The sequence below is a fragment of the Periophthalmus magnuspinnatus genome, chromosome 3, assembly GCF_009829125.3.
Source record: "Periophthalmus magnuspinnatus isolate fPerMag1 chromosome 3, fPerMag1.2.pri, whole genome shotgun sequence".
Lineage (NCBI taxonomy): Eukaryota > Metazoa > Chordata > Actinopteri > Gobiiformes > Gobiidae > Periophthalmus > Periophthalmus magnuspinnatus.
Genome location: NC_047128.1, coordinates 4,332,299 through 4,348,023, shown reverse-complemented (window position 1 = coordinate 4,348,023; position 15,725 = coordinate 4,332,299). Strand labels below are relative to the sequence as shown.

Sequence of the window (15,725 nt, the reverse complement as noted above, 5' to 3'; positions counted from 1 at the left end):
AAAAGCAGAGTCTAAAGAAGAATCAAGAGAGTAGAGTCCTAAGAGCAGAGTTTAAACAACATGAGACTATACCAGTGTTTTATACCAGACTGAGGGTCACACATTAAGAAATTTAAAGCAAAGTCGAACAATGTGAGTGTTTTATAGCCCTCGCTTCCTTCGTGGGGGTCACACATTCCTGAGACGAGAGGTGCTACAGATAAGAACTGTGGCTTTAACCAAAATAACCAGAACAAAGCTGTTATCTCCCTTTAGTGTGATATATGTCCACTGCTGCATGATGGGAAACAAAACCTTTTGCACCTTTGTAAGAAAGTAAACAACGTATTACATTTGTATATTGTCCACAAGGTAAAAGGAGCTGTTAATTTCAAAACTACCACTTTATGACATCACAAGGTGGAACAGAGCATTTTGAGCTTTGTAGATGTTACAGACTAATAATATAGTGTGACTCAAACATGTGTGAATGAAACAAAACACAACTGTCTGTTTTTGTGGAGAAAACAGCATTGGAACATGACTTAAAGCTACAAGTGTCCATTCTGTGCACTTTTAAATTATTTATAGATTTATAGAACCCAATTCATCAGCTCTTACCAACCTATTTTTCTTGTACTAATGACACTGGCATCAAAAATCTTCCAAACATTCTGAAGGCCATAACACTAATTAAAAAGGACATTTTAAAATCAATACTGTTCTATTTAACTCGTTTAAAATCTGAAATCATTCCGAGCACCTGTCTCCAGAAACACTGTGATATGACACTTCGCCATCAGTCAGGGCTGTGAATAGTGAACAGAGGCTCTTTATGACACAGCTGGCTCTGTATTTACTTTAACTTTGTTTAAAGAGGAATCACAAAATCAATACAGGAGATTATGTCACCGGCTCGTCGATATGAGGCTTTAGAGCAAATGGAGGCTTTAGTTCATTAGTGAGTCTGTGTTTAACCTGGTTTTATCTTGCTCTGTTTGCAGTTGTCCTATTTTATTTATTTATTTATTTATTTATTTATTTATTTATTTATTTATTTATTTATTTATTTATTTATTTATTTATTTATTTACCCATTTATTTATTTATTTACCCATTTATTTATTTATCTATCTATTTACAGCTGTTTTTATGTCAGACAAAATGTGTTCTTACTTGCCTCTCTTCAGAGCTGACCTGTGACTGTCACCATCTGTCTCCATGGAGATAGATTAATGCCATTGTTTAATGTTCAAAGTTTAATGCCATACCGTGGAACATTGCGGGGAAATGAATAACTCCATGGAGACAGGCCGTCCATGGGTCTTTACTGTGCCCGTGACAGGTTGGACGACTTGTTGGACTAAAACACTCTTAAGATCACTATATTTAAGATTTTATTTAAAATTAATTCCATCTGTGGCTAAAACTCTAATATCACAGAGATTATTATTTGACAAATAAAATGATCAATGTGGGACTCTTTAAAATAGAACTGTCTTCCTGTAACTTTTCTTCACAAACGGCTTCTTGATTTATGTAAAACTATATTTATATTTACAGGTTTTATCCACCTGAATAAGTCAAAATGTGAGAATCATCAAAACCTTTCGCTTTAAGTGATTTTGTCGGCCAAATAACAAACATGTAACTACTTCTTCAGGGTTTCAGGAAGATGTCTCCTTCCTGAGCTGAAGGATTTTATCCGGACCTTTCACCTTCAACAGACAGAATATTTTGATTGCTAACATCAGAGGATGGTTGCCATGCCAACGCCTTCAAATCAGGAAGGAGAGCTTTAAGCCCGTAATGTAATTTAATGTAATGTAATGTAATGTTATGTAATGTAATGTGATGTAATATTATGTTATTAATGTAATGTAATGTGATGTAATATTATGTTATTAATTAATGTAATATAATGTGATGTAATGTTATGGTATATAATGTAATATTATGTTGTTAATGTAATGTTATGTAATGTAGGCCCTGTAGTGTTTGCATTACCTGCTCTTTAGAACATAGGCTGTATTTTGGCTGATTTTTGAAGAGCATGCGAGCTGATTTAAATTCTCTAACCAAAGCAGAAGTCACAATGAGAATATCTTTGGAAATTTATTTTTTACATTTCCTGTATTTGCCGCTCTACCTCACCACAGAGCCATTTCACTGCTGTGTTGTCTGATTTGGTGAGTGCACTTTTTACTGTAGTTTGTTTCTATAAACATGTGGACACAGGCGTCTGTCAAACCTCACAGTTCATCCAGAGTTTAATATGTGTGAAACGTGCCAGCTCTGAGTGACGGAAACGGCGTTAAGAGTCACATGACACAAATAAACAAACCTCAGCATCAGTGTGAATGAGCAGATCATAAACGTCTTTAGTGCCATCAGCGTTTCATAAAGGGTCACTCTGGGGAAAAGTACATATTTTAGTTTGTCAGAATCCAAACCTGCCCAATGAGTTTGTTTATGTCTTTGTGTCCTGTTACTGTTTAAAAAAAGGTTGGGCTGCATTAGCACTGAGTCATGATTAGCTGCAGGTGCTGGGGTTTAGGTAGTGACCATTCAGAGGCGTTTTAGGATTAAAACAATTGGATTTCAGCTTTGGACCTGGCAACCCAAATGAGAGAGTCATGTGACGCTCATTCTGCTCTCTGAATGGATAATTGTCTTGAACCAAAACACCAAATAAACAGGCCGCCAGTGTTTTTATAATTAAGATTACAGATGTTATCAGTAAAAGTTTTATTTGGTTTGAACACGTTTACCTCGTCGCTGGGGACACAGTTCAAAGGTCAAACTTGTGTCATTTCAAATCCATATTTACACACAGTTCTTTTAATAGAGCCATTCACAGCAGAGATACATTATCTACACCTGATCTGATGCACTTTTCACTCTGCACTTGAGATTTTATTTGCTGCTACATTACAAAACACTTGGCCCTGTGGATTCATCTGCTTGTTTCCATGACAATAAAAAAGTTAAATGTCATATTGTGGAACATCCCAGACAAAGCAATAGCATCTCTAGGTAGACCCTCCTCCATAGACTGTATATATAATGGACATAGCTAAACTGCTAGCCACCACATCACAAATAGGAAGTGATCATGGGCGCGCTTCCTGCTCCATCGACTCTGGCTCCAATTCACTTTCTACTGAAAACACGTGTCTCCTCTCTCTGTACCTGCTGCTGTCAGACTCGTCATTTTGGTCTTAAATGTTGGTATTAACCCGCTCTACATGATCCTGGGGTTTTTATTTTGAGTTTATTTTTTTCCATTTTTTCTGTTTTTTTTAGTTATTATTTTAGTTTTTGAGTTTTATCTTTTAACTTTTTTTGTTATTTTGAGTTTTTTGTTTTTTTTATTTTGTTTTTTTTTTTTTACTTTTTTTTTGTTATTTTGAGTATTTTTCTTTTTTTGTTATTTTGAGGGCTTTTTTCATTATTTTGAGTTCTTTTTTATTTTGAGTTTACTTTTAACTTTTTTTTGTTTTTTTTTAAGTTATTTATTTATTTATTTTTTATTTTGTTATTTTAAGTTTATTTTTTTGTTTTTTGTATCCCCTCTCTCTGTGCCTGCTGCTGTGAGACTCATCATTTTGGTCTTAAATGTTGGTATTAACCCGCTCTACATGATCCTGGGGTTTTTATTTTGAGTTTATTTTTTTTTTCATTATTTTTTTTAGTTTATTTTTTTCAATTTTTTCTATTATTTTAGTTTTTGAGTTTTATTTTTCTTTTTTTTGTTATTTTGAGTTTTTTTTTCATTATTTTGAGTTCTTTTTTATTTTGAGTTTACTTTTAATTTTTTTTTTTTTTAAAAGTTATTTTAAGTTATTTTTTAATTTATTTTTTATTTTGTTATTTTAAGTTTATTTTTTTGTTTTTTGTATCCCCTCTCTCTGTGCCTGCTGCTGTGAGACTCGTCATTTTGGTCTTAAATGTTCGTATTAACCCGCTCTACATGATCCTGGGGTTTTTATTTCACTGTTGTGTCTGTAAATCTAGATATAAACATTAATAACAGACAAATCAGGCGCCTTCTTTCCCTGAGTCTGGGTCCAAACACAGGTCACTTGTGTAATAATCAACCAGAACAAAAATGACTCAATAATCAGGTTTAACCAATGCTCCAGTGTGTGTTTAATTACAAGCTTTATTTATTTATTTATTTATTTATTCTTAAAAAGTTACGTATTGTTCATCAAAGTAGTGCTCTTACTCTGTGTTAAAGAGACATTTATTTTGTAGAGACAGGATGTGATGTCAGTTACACGTGCGCTGTACAGAAAGTTGTATTAAAATAAATATACCAAGCAGAGGCTAAATACTCAACCTGGTCAAGTATCGATTTTCTCCAGTTATGAAAAGTTACTTCTGCTAAAAACACCTAAAAAGTTGCACCACTAATTCCATATGTGTCTTTCATAGTTTTGAAAAAGTGGTACTTCTTCTGCCTGGTCATGTGTACTTCTGCTGAGAGTGTTTTTAGTCTGTTATAAAGTACTTTAGAGTGTATGTTGTTACTGCATTTCGTGGAGTAACCGTCTGTAATGCCCACGCAGAAGACGAGGCCGACTCTGTAAAAGGCTTTTCCTCAGAGTCACGTGGGATTGAAGCCCCAGAAGGACACAGCTCCATTATTTTTAGCCGTTTTAAAATGATGTCGGTGGGAAACTCTATTTAAATATTATTCATGATGTTCACAATCGCACAGACGAAAGAGATGACAGGACACGAAACTCCAGTAAAGTTTGTGGAGTCTAAGCTTTTGCAGTCATTTAAAGATATTACGTAACCTTTCTGGTGAGAATGGGAAGGGCCACATTTGGTTGTTTCCATGGAGACGCTTTGCCAGGAACTTTCCACAATATGCCATTAAATGTATCTATATTTGTTCAATTACAGGTGTTTTTTATTGTTGTTGTTTGACTTTTTGTTTGACTTTTTTGGCTCAATAAAACTTTCAGTCTTACTGCTCGTGGGACCACCCCTCCACAGATCTGACCTGTAAATGTCTTAGTGGTGTGACCGGCTTCTCTCCAGACTAAAGTGAAGCCTATATCGTTGTCTAACTTCAAACAGGAAGTAAGGCTGCATTCACACTTGTCGTTGTTGGATCCCGGTTTAGGCCCAGTTTAGTCCTGTTAAAAGATCTGGTTTAGTCCTGGTTTAGTTCTGGTCTAGTCCAGGATCAGTTTTGAATTTAGTCTCAGTTTAGTCAGTTAGTTTTGATGCAGTCTACGTGCGCGTGTGAAGACTGTGTAAAGAAGTGACTGAGTGAGTGTGACGTCACCCACAGCGTTTGGCTCCAAATGAAGCTAATCAAGGCTAGCGGTTATAGCGACTAATTTGGAGGCAAATTTCATAATTGGAATTCCGCCTGCGAGTATCAGAGCAACCAAGGAGCCAATCAGGAGCGAAGCTGAAGAAAAAGCCCCTTCCCGCCTGCACCGCTGGTTTAGCAGGAGCAGGCGCTTAGCAACACTGTCAATCAAACCTGTTGCTAACGCTAGCAGGAGCGACCTCGGAGAAAGAAGGTGCCTGATTTGTCTGTTATTAATAATCATATCTTGATTTACAGACACAACAACAACAAAAAAAACATAAAAACCCCTTTAACCGAAATAACCAGAACAAAGCTGTTATCTCCCTTTAGTGTGATATATGTCCACTGCTGCATGATGGGAAACAGGAAGTAAGAACTGGAGCCAGAGTCGATGGAGCTGGAAGCGCACCCATAATCACTTCCTGTTAGCTACGTCCATATTTCAACTTTCAAAACCAACATCTGCAGTTGTTCCTGGGCTAATCTGGATTATCCAACCTTAAATAGTCCCACGAAGAAGAAATAATAATATAAATGTGTCTGTCACTCATAACTGTGGGTCTGTTTTGAAAGTCCATCTGTGTACTAGCTTCAAACAGGAAGTAAGTTGTGGTTTTATGACTCAATGACAGACAAATAAGGACGTCCACTTCCTGTTTTACGGAAGCGCTGACCCGGTCCTGACCTCAACGTGTTTTCTGTTCATGATTAATGCTCCTGTTCATATCTGGACATGGGCCGGGCTGGAGTTTTCATATTCAAAATGGAGATTGAGGGATTGGAGCGCGTTATCAATAATTACGCCAGAGCAAGTGACGCCATTTTAAGAAGGATATGGCTAAAATACAAACACAAGATGCTAATACGGGGTTATATGAATGTAAACTCGTCTTCAGTGGTGGAACATAACAAAGTAAAAGTAGTAAAGTGCTGTACTTAAGTAAAAATTAGGTATCTGTCCTTAAGTACATTTTACAGTGGATACTTTTTACTTTTACTTGAGTATGTTTGAGAGCAGTATCTATACTTTCTACTACTCTACATTTTGCTTATTTTTAACACGTTCATAATTTGAGCAAAAAATACACAAATCTTTATAAAAATCACCACATTTGAAACTTTATAAGGCTCAAAATTGTGAAATACTTTTACTTTTTACTCTTTAAGTAGATTGTTAAACAGGTACTTTAATACTTTTACTTACCGTACGTAGATTTTTTCATGTGATACTTTTACTTTTATTTGAGTATTTTTTGCTCTGGTGTCTGTAGTTTTACTTAAGTAACAAGACAGAGTACTTCGTCTGCATTACTATATTCATTTTATCTGGGTTTCTTTGTTTGGAAGCTGCAGATATTTCAAACTTTCACTGCTAAATACTTTTATACAGAATGACAGTGGCTCAGTTGGTAGAGTTTTTCTCCACTGATCTGAAGGTTGCAGGTTCAAATCCTGCCCTTGACATAAACATCATTGGTCAAGTGGTCACATCCACTGAGCCACAGGTTGGTGGTGTGATTCCATTTCCCACAGATAAAGGCTGTATTTGACACTTAACCCACCACTTTGAGCCTTGAAGGTAGAAAAACTCTATATAAAAATGTTCATCAATTTACCTTTTATACTCGTACTTAGATAATACTGAGGTCACTTTGATCTGAGCCTCTTAGAGCCACATGAACCAGGACTAAATCAGGACTAAACCAGGACTAAATGTGGACTAAATCAGGACTAAATCAGGACTAAACCAAGACTAAATGTGGACTAAATCAGGACTAAACCAGGACTAAACCAGGACTGAACCAGGACTAAATCAGGGCTAAACCGTGACTAAACTAGAACTAAACCAGGACTAAATTAGGACTAAACCAGGACTGAACGTGGACTAAACTAGGACTGAACCAGGACTGAACCAGGACTAAAACAGGACTAAACCAGGACAGAACCAGAACTAAACTGGGACTAAACCGGTACTAAACTGGGACTAAACCAGGACAGAACCAGAACTAAACTGGGACTAAACTAGGACTGAACCAGGACTACACCAGAACTAAACCAGGACTAAACGTGCACTAAACCAGGACTAAACGTGGACTAAACCAGGACTAAATGTGGACTAAACCAGGACTAAATCAGGACTAAACCGGGACTAAACGTGGACTAAACCGGGACTAAACCAGGACTAAACTAAGACTAAACCAGAACTAAACCAGGACTAAACGTGCACTAAACCAGGACTAAACCAGGACTAAACCGGGACTAAACTAGAATTAACCAGGACTAAATCAGGACTAAACCAGGACTGAACGTGGACTAAACTAGGACTGAACCAGGACTAAAACAGGACTAAACCAGGACTAAACTAGGACTGAACCAGGACTGAACCAGGACTAAAATAGGACTAAACCAGGACAGAACCAGAGCTAAACCGGGACTAAACGTGCACTAAACCAGGACTAAACCAGAACTAAACCAGGAATAAACATGCACTAAACCAGGACTAAACCAGAACTAAACCAGGACTAAACGTGGACTAAACCAGGACTAAACCAGGACAAAACCGGGACTTAACGTGGACTAAACCGGGACTAAACCAGGACTAAACCAGGACTAAACCAGGACTAAACCAGAACTAAACCAGGACTAAACGTGCACTAAACCAGGACTAAACCGGGACTAAACCGGGACTAAATGTGGACTAAACCGGAACTAAACCAGGACTAAACCAGGACTAAACCGGGACTAAATGTGGATTAAACTGGAACTAAACTGGGACTAAACCAGAACTAAACCAGGACTAAACCAAGACTAAACATGGGGAATCAGTTTTGTGCAGTTAAAACCTGGAACATTCTTCCTGAAGATGTGACAGGCCTCGACTTTGACAATGTTCAAATCCAGACTCAGTTTCGTTCTGCTGTGACTGAAAGGGGTTTATTCTGCACTTTTCTCCTTTAATGTTAATTTTATGATGATTATTTATGTTTTGATTTGTTGTATTGTGATGTTTTATTCTGTAAAGCTCTTTGAATTACCTTGTGTACGAATAAACCTGTCTTGCCACAGCTGTCACACTTTCTCCTTTTTGTTTATTGTTTTGTATTTCTATCCTTCCCTTTAAAACTTTATTATTTTATAGCAGCTATTTCCTCCAATTGAAATGTTTTATACGCTGCTGTGACTCAGAGTCCAACCACACTCCCCGGACACGCCCACCCTTCCCTCTTATGTAAACCCTGTGCTATGTTTGATCAGAAATGCTGCAGGATCTAATCAGAATAACATGAAGTCAGCTGGAGTCACTATTAAAGCTGCACTGTGTCACTTTTCGTCTGCCTCCTGCGTGTTTCCATGGAGAGTGGGCCGAGAGCGTGTAACAGTGACCTCGGTTGGTCAGTTAAACAGGTCAAAAGACATAGTTTGGCATGGCGTCTGTAGCTAATCGTAGCCACACCCTCGATTTCTACATTATTACTCAGACTCACAGTTTTGCCTTGTGACTAAAAAACACCACCCAGAGTTATTCAAGTTCACAATTGTTTATTTCAAATGTACATTCAACTTTTATTAATTTATTTATTTATATATCACATTAAATACACGACACACTGAAGCGTTATTAATATTCACATGTACGTTTAAAAGCTGCATCGTTTTCAGGCTCCCAGTCCCCTCCCCCTGCCCTTCATCTCCGCATTAAGTCACTCCCCCTTCAAAGCGCTACCACTACACAACCAGCGTGCACCAGCTAATGAAACTACTGCACATCACGCCAGGTTTGTGAAGTTGTAGTGTACGTTTAGCTTTGTGTTTTTGAGTATTCAGGCAGAGAATGTAGGCTTGTGAGCGAAGAATTGGACAGAATCTTAGATCTAACGGTGAGAAAGGGCCTGGGAAAGATCGCTAAATGTATAAAACATGCACGGATAAGATCTAAAATCACTTCAGCCATGTTTTTGATGAGTGAACAATGTTATAACATGGGAGAACGCTAAAAAAAACAGACAAAAAACCCCACAAAAACACTTAAAACGCTTTCTTTAAACTATAGTCCTGAGCTCATACTGCAGTGCATTCAACTCAAACCCGTCAAACCGAACAATAGAAAACAAACAAACAAACACATCTGAACAGGTGGATGTCTTTCGGTGGAGGAGCAGGACACACATAGTGACTAACCCCACCAGTGCAGCAGAAGCGTTTCCGCACACTGAGCGTCTGAAGCGGAGTTTGTGCAGAAAGGATTCTGTTGGACTGATGGGGGCGCTGTGGAGCAGGGCTGGATGATTCTGTTGGACTGATGGGGGCGCAGTGGAGCAGGGCTGGAGGATTCTGTTGGACTGATGGGGGCGCTGTGGAGCAGGAGGCTTCACTTCTGCAGTTTCTTGAGGGCCTGCAGCTCCTCGATGGGCTTCCACTGCTGGTGTATGGTGAGCAGCTACGACACACACACAGAGGTCATTATACACAAAAAACACAATGGTACAGTCAACAGTGGCTGTGTGTTCAAAATCTGATCATGATCTGATTTCTGGAATAATCAGATTAGTTAAGTGTCACATAAACAGTTACCGTAAATTTCGGACTATAAGCTTCTACTTTTTTCCCACACTTTGAACACTGTGGCTTATACAACAGTGCGGCTAATTTAAAGATTTTTACTGCCTAACGGCCACTGGGGGGCGCTCTAGCAGTAAATGCAAAAGTGAGACATGGGGAAAGATTATGAACTGAACTGCTTTTCAGACACAGTTAAAAAAAAAAAAAAAAAAAAAGCGTTTCCTAAATTAAAACTAAAAAAACCTTCTGTGTACCGTCTTTCTGTGTAAATATCACATGTTACAACACAAAAACCTGCGACTTATATTCAGGTGCGGCTTATATATGGACAAAATTGATTTTCTTTTCAAATTTAGCTGGTGCGGCTTATATTCAGGTGCGCTCTACAGTCCCAAATTTACGGTACATATTAATTAATACATTTATTTATTTGAACAGGGACAGATGCCACAAACATAGATTCATAGTCATGTGATCTAAAGCAGGTGTCACAGAGTTTACAGACAGAGATCAGGACTTTGGAAATATATTTAGTTACAGAATACTGAATATCACAATTAAAATGTGTTTTTAATGTTTTCTGTTACATGGGCCAATCAGAGTACTGTGCTCTGAGTACTCCGAATACTTTTACACAGAGTTGCATTATATTAGAGAGAAAAAACATGACATATAATTTTTGTTGCTCTGTTTGTTCTGCAGTAATTTATGTTGAATTAGAGATGATAAATCACACACACACATGCACACACTCCCACATATACACACACATGCACACACACCAACGCACACCCCCCCCCCCACACACACACCCCTACACACACACACACATATCCACACACACATATACACACACAAACGCATACATACACACACATGCATGCGCACACACATATATATACACACACACACACATATACACACCCACACATGCACACACACATACACACATGCACACACACAAACGCACACATACGCGCACTCACTCTGTTTATTTTTAATTTTTTACTCACTAATACTGTGCAGTTCAAAGTAACTGTACTCTGAATCCCACTAAATGAAAAAGTAACTGTACAAGAATATACAAGAATACGGTTACTCAAAATAAGTATTATAAGTATTCTTTCTGTTTAAGTATTCAGTTACTTCCCTACACTGAGAGAGATCACTAGATTATTCAAACATGCATGGATGACATCTAAAACTCTTTACACATGTTTTTGATGAGGAAACAGCATAAAAACATGGAAGAAAGACAAAAAAATAGATTTTGCTTAACACCTCCTCTTTAAGTTTAATCTGTGTATAAGTAAAGTCCTAACTCTACATCTGTGTCAACAAAACATAAACTAATCCTGTCAAAATAATCCCATCAGTTTACAAAATTACAATAATGTCTCAGTGGAAACAAGCAGCTCGTGTATCTTTGAATTGTAGATTTGAAAAAAATGTGACTCTCTGAAACTGGGTCAGATAAAAATATTCGGATACAAATATTTAACCTAATAAGGACACGATCGTTTTGGGTCAGGTACAAGGGGAAAGCAACAACTCTGGACAAGGCAGGAAAATGAAATGTGTTGTTTTACACCTGGAGTTAAGATAAGATAAGAGATAACAGAGCCTTTATTTGTCCCACAGTGGGGAAATTCTAGTGTTGCCACGCACAGTTCAACAACAGCAGGGGAATAAAAATATGCACAAACATCAACATCAAGATGACAGATGAACAGAACAAACAGCAGGTAAAGAGACTCGAGCTCAGTTTTGCAAGGAAAACATCTGCAACTGAAATACAACATTAATCAAACTCAGATGAATATGTTTAGCAGCACGCTAGCTAGCTCACTGTGACTCAAAGCTAACCGTCGGTTTTATTAAAATCTCAACACATAAAATAAACAACCTATTAAAATTCAAATTAATTAAAATAAAGACTACATTATTTATATGTACTGAATACTTCAGTTTGTGGTGTTGTTTTAATATTTATTATGTCTCATAGTTAGCATTAGCATTAGCGTTAGCATTGAGACACAAACACATTGAGACTTTCTAAACACAGAAGTGTCTCTGGTGAAGGATTCATTTTATTTGTGTAGAGTTTAACATGTGACATCCACCTGCAGCTCCCTGTTCACTGCCTCATCTTTAAATACTTATATATTTATATTTTAGCATGATTCAGCAAAAACCTCATAGAGATAAAACAGGACAGAAAGATGCTAACAGTGAGGGGGCGCTGTTGTGCAGAATCTGTAGATTAGTCTGTTTTTGGCTGGGATCCAGAAAACAGAGACTTCTTCATTTTAAAGGCAAGATTATTTTAGATACAACCCCATAGTAGTAGTAGTAGAAGTAGTAGTAGTAGTGGTAACTGTGAAAATGAAAGTAGTTATATTATCGGTAGCCATGATGGAAATTTGGATTGTTTGAGTGGATTTGCTACTAATTCTAAAGTCAACAGATAATTAAAACAGCAACTAGAACTAAACAACTAAAGAAATAGGTGAGATAAGTGTCTTGCCCAAGGACACAATGGCAGCAGTGGACTATCGCTCTGTCAGCTAGAGGACTGCGAGTGTCAGACTGAGGCGGAGCCAAATAAAGCCTGTCCCTTTAAGGTGACAGTAGCTCTGGAGCAGATATTTCATTTGCTTATGTCACTAACAGACAAAGTGATTGGGATGAGCTCCGCCACAGTGACTCAGCGGATTCGGCTGCATCACAATGAACAAACCCGTCTGTGTGTCGTCTCCTCACCGAGCGCTCCATGTATTCAGTTTGTGTAATATTAAAAAAAACAACAGTAATTTACACAAAAAGGTGATTTCAGACCTATTGTGTTTGCGTCTCTATAGTTCTAATCTCATTATGTCATAATTTACACATTTTAAATCACAATATTCATCTAAAACTACTTAATAAAAGAAACAAGTCCAATGGGAGCTGACGTCGCCGTAAACGTCATCACAACAAAGCGCCACATGCTGTTGGTGCCCCCTATGGATAAGTGCACATGACACTAGCGAGAAGTAGATAAAAAAAAAAAATTGCACCAAAATGACAATGTGACGCTGTCGAATCCTACGAGTATCAACGATTAAGAAAATAAAACTGGAGAAGGAAGTGCGTACGTCACAGTGGGCGTGTCACAGTGGGCGTGTCACAGTGGGCGTGTCACAGTGGGCGTGTCACAGTGGAAGTTAAACGGGGGCAGAACAGCAAAATGGCGTCTTGAAAATAATGGATTAAAGATTAAAATCAAACTTGAATCAGTCCAAATACAACTTCAGAGGCTCAACGAGAAGAAATGACTAGAACATGAAGAAACATCTGAAAAGTCTGATTTAAATGAAAATACGTTTTTTTCTTTACCTTTTGTGGCTTGGTTGGGTCCACTTGTTCCCAGGGCTCAGGATTACCGCTTTTATTGATGCTAAAAATAACAGCGTCACAACACAACCCATTAGCAAATGTGGTTTAGATCCAAATATATGACACACAGGAAGTGTACACACAAATTGGAGATGTTATTGCTTTGCCTGTAATGTTTCACACTATGGCATGAAATATAATCATGGAAATAAGCCACTAGGCACCACTAGGCCAAGATACAGGGTAGATCTGTGGAGAGGAGGGCCAGCTCACAGTACGAATGCGCGCTTCATGAGAGACAAAAACAAAGGTAATTGTGTACATGAAAGATAGATCAATGTTTAATTCATAAACTGTATAAAGAAGTGGACTAACACACCCACAGCGTTCAGCTCCAATTGAAGCTCATCGAGGCTAGCAGTTATAGCGGCTGATTTGGAGTCGATTTCCATATTTGGAATTCTGACCGCGAGTACCATAGCAACCAAAGAGCCAATCAGGAGAGAGAATGTTGAAGGTAACGCCCCTTCCCTTCGCACTGCTGGTTTAACAGGGAGCAGGCGCTTAGCAATGCTGTCAACCAAATCTGTTGCTAACGCTAGCAGTGACCTCAGGGAAAGAAGGCGCCTGATTTGTCTGTTATTAATGTTTATATCTTGATTTACAGACACAATAGTGGAATAAAAACCCCAGGATCATGTAGAGCGGGTTAATATGAACATTTAACACCAAAATGACGAGTCTGACAGCAGCAGGTACAGAGAGAGGGGACAGTTTTTCAATGGAAAGTGAATTGGAGCCAGAGCCGGAAGTGTGCCCATAATCACTTCCTGTTTAGAAGGCGGGAGCTAGCATATTTTTACACAGTCTACGGTTTAATTGTGGAACATTTCAGGTAAAGTTATAACATCACCATGGAGACGAGCAGTTGACGGACCAGGAAAGTTACACAGCGAGCCTTTAGCATAGAATACAGGTGCTAATATAATGGAGATCTAAGTCATGGGTGACTCACACGATGTCGGTTTTGGTGAAGAGGAAATAGAGGGAGGCAGTGGTGGCTCCGGCAGCGGCAAACGCCATGAAGCCGATCAAAGGAATCAACTACAACGACACAGACAGAAAACAGGTTTTAATGAGACTGTAACAACAACATACACCCATAAAAACACCATGAAGAAATAAAAACACCATGTGAGAATATCCCTGGGGTTCAGAGTGGAGAGAATGTAGCACTGTTGCCATAGCAATTACCAATTCCAAACAAAATATGATATCTTTTGAATGGGCTAAAGTCAAAATATCACATATAAAAAGAAAGGAAGCTGAAGCTCATGGACAGCCTAATGCAAAATGACTGCAGCTTGTTTAAAAAAGCAACATAGATAGGAACAGGTAAATTAAATTAAGAATAAAATAAAATAGAACAGTTTAAAGGTCCATATTACACTGTTTTCTGATCTATTCTAATGTCATTTCCTCGTCACAAACAGACTTGGAGCTGTCTTTTGTTTCATTCAGACATGTTTAACACACAAACCCTGCAGATTTAGGCTGAGTTCTTCTCTCAGACTGAAAACACTCTGTTCCACCTTGTGATGTCATCATGTGGTGATACAGGAAGTGCTCCACTGTGTTTTTAAACTTTACACCTTCATTTCTAGAATCAATTGGATCATTTCAGCCCTGGAATAGCCACTCATCTCTACTGAACTAAACGTAAAAGGAGCTGTTAAGTTGAAAAGTGCCACTTCATGACATCACAAGGTGGAACAGAGCGTTTTGAGCTTTGGAGATATAACAGACTAATAATAAAGGGTTAAAACACAACTCCAGGTCTGTTTTTGAGGAGAGAACAGCATTAGAACACGACTTAAAGCTCAAAAGAATCAGTTTTGTGTCATATAGACATTTTAATAACACAGTAAAATGTCAAAGGAATTGTAATAAAAACAATATTATTAATTAAATATATATTAAAAAAAAGAAAGAAAATGTATTAAAAACAGGCTAAATAAAGTAGAAAAAGCTAAAACATTGAGATAGTAAATTAGCAACTGTTAACGTTAAATTAAATTATTAAAATGCATGAAAAAAATAAAATAAATGAAAAATAATATAATTTAAAAGCAGTAAATGAGACAGCAAAAACTCCATACCTCCTTCTTCTTCTTTAAAAGTTGCATAAATCCTTTCATTTTCACTCAGTGACCGCAGCACCGTTAAAATCAGACGTTATCCGTTAAATTAGTCTGTTTTTACTAAAAGTTTGAGGTGACGCGAGGTGGGTCACGTGCCCTCTGCTTCTCTCACCTGCGGGATGACGTCGCGGTCTTGTGTGAAACAAACGTCTCTGTGCGTCTCGGTTTTGTTCTGAAAGTCACAGTGAGGACGAGGTGAGGCGCACGTACACCTTCTGCCTCCTCCTGTCTCCTCCTGCCTCCTCTCGATCGCACCATCACAGTCAAAC

General features: G+C 38.0%; 1 protein-coding gene across 1 annotated transcript; it reads right to left on the bottom strand.

Moving 5' to 3' along the window:
- Positions 1 to 8,842: 8,842 nt before the first annotated feature.
- Positions 8,843 to 15,721, bottom strand: c3h15orf48 (chromosome 3 C15orf48 homolog). The gene is made up of 4 exons (XM_033988813.2): positions 15,415 to 15,721; positions 14,271 to 14,359; positions 13,256 to 13,316; positions 8,843 to 9,755 (listed from the first exon to the last, which is right to left on the bottom strand). Exons 1-4 carry the CDS (start codon positions 15,451 to 15,453, stop codon positions 9,687 to 9,689), a joined length of 258 nt encoding a protein of 85 aa, XP_033844704.1. The 5' UTR covers positions 15,454 to 15,721; the 3' UTR covers positions 8,843 to 9,686.
- Positions 15,722 to 15,725: the final 4 nt, after the last annotated feature.

Bases quoted from the DNA above. Each gene is read 5' to 3' on its own strand.
- c3h15orf48 (XM_033988813.2), bottom strand. From the start codon at position 15,453: ATGAAAGGATTTATGCAACTTTTAAAGAAGAAGAAGGAG. The intron at 14,360-15,414 runs GTATGGAGTTTT...GTGTCGTTGTAG, and splicing joins TTTTAAAGAAGAAGAAGGAG to TTGATTCCTTTGATCGGCTT. The intron at 9,756-13,255 runs GTAAAGAAAAAA...TGTGTGTCGTAG, and splicing joins ACCCAACCAAGCCACAAAAG to CTGCTCACCATACACCAGCA.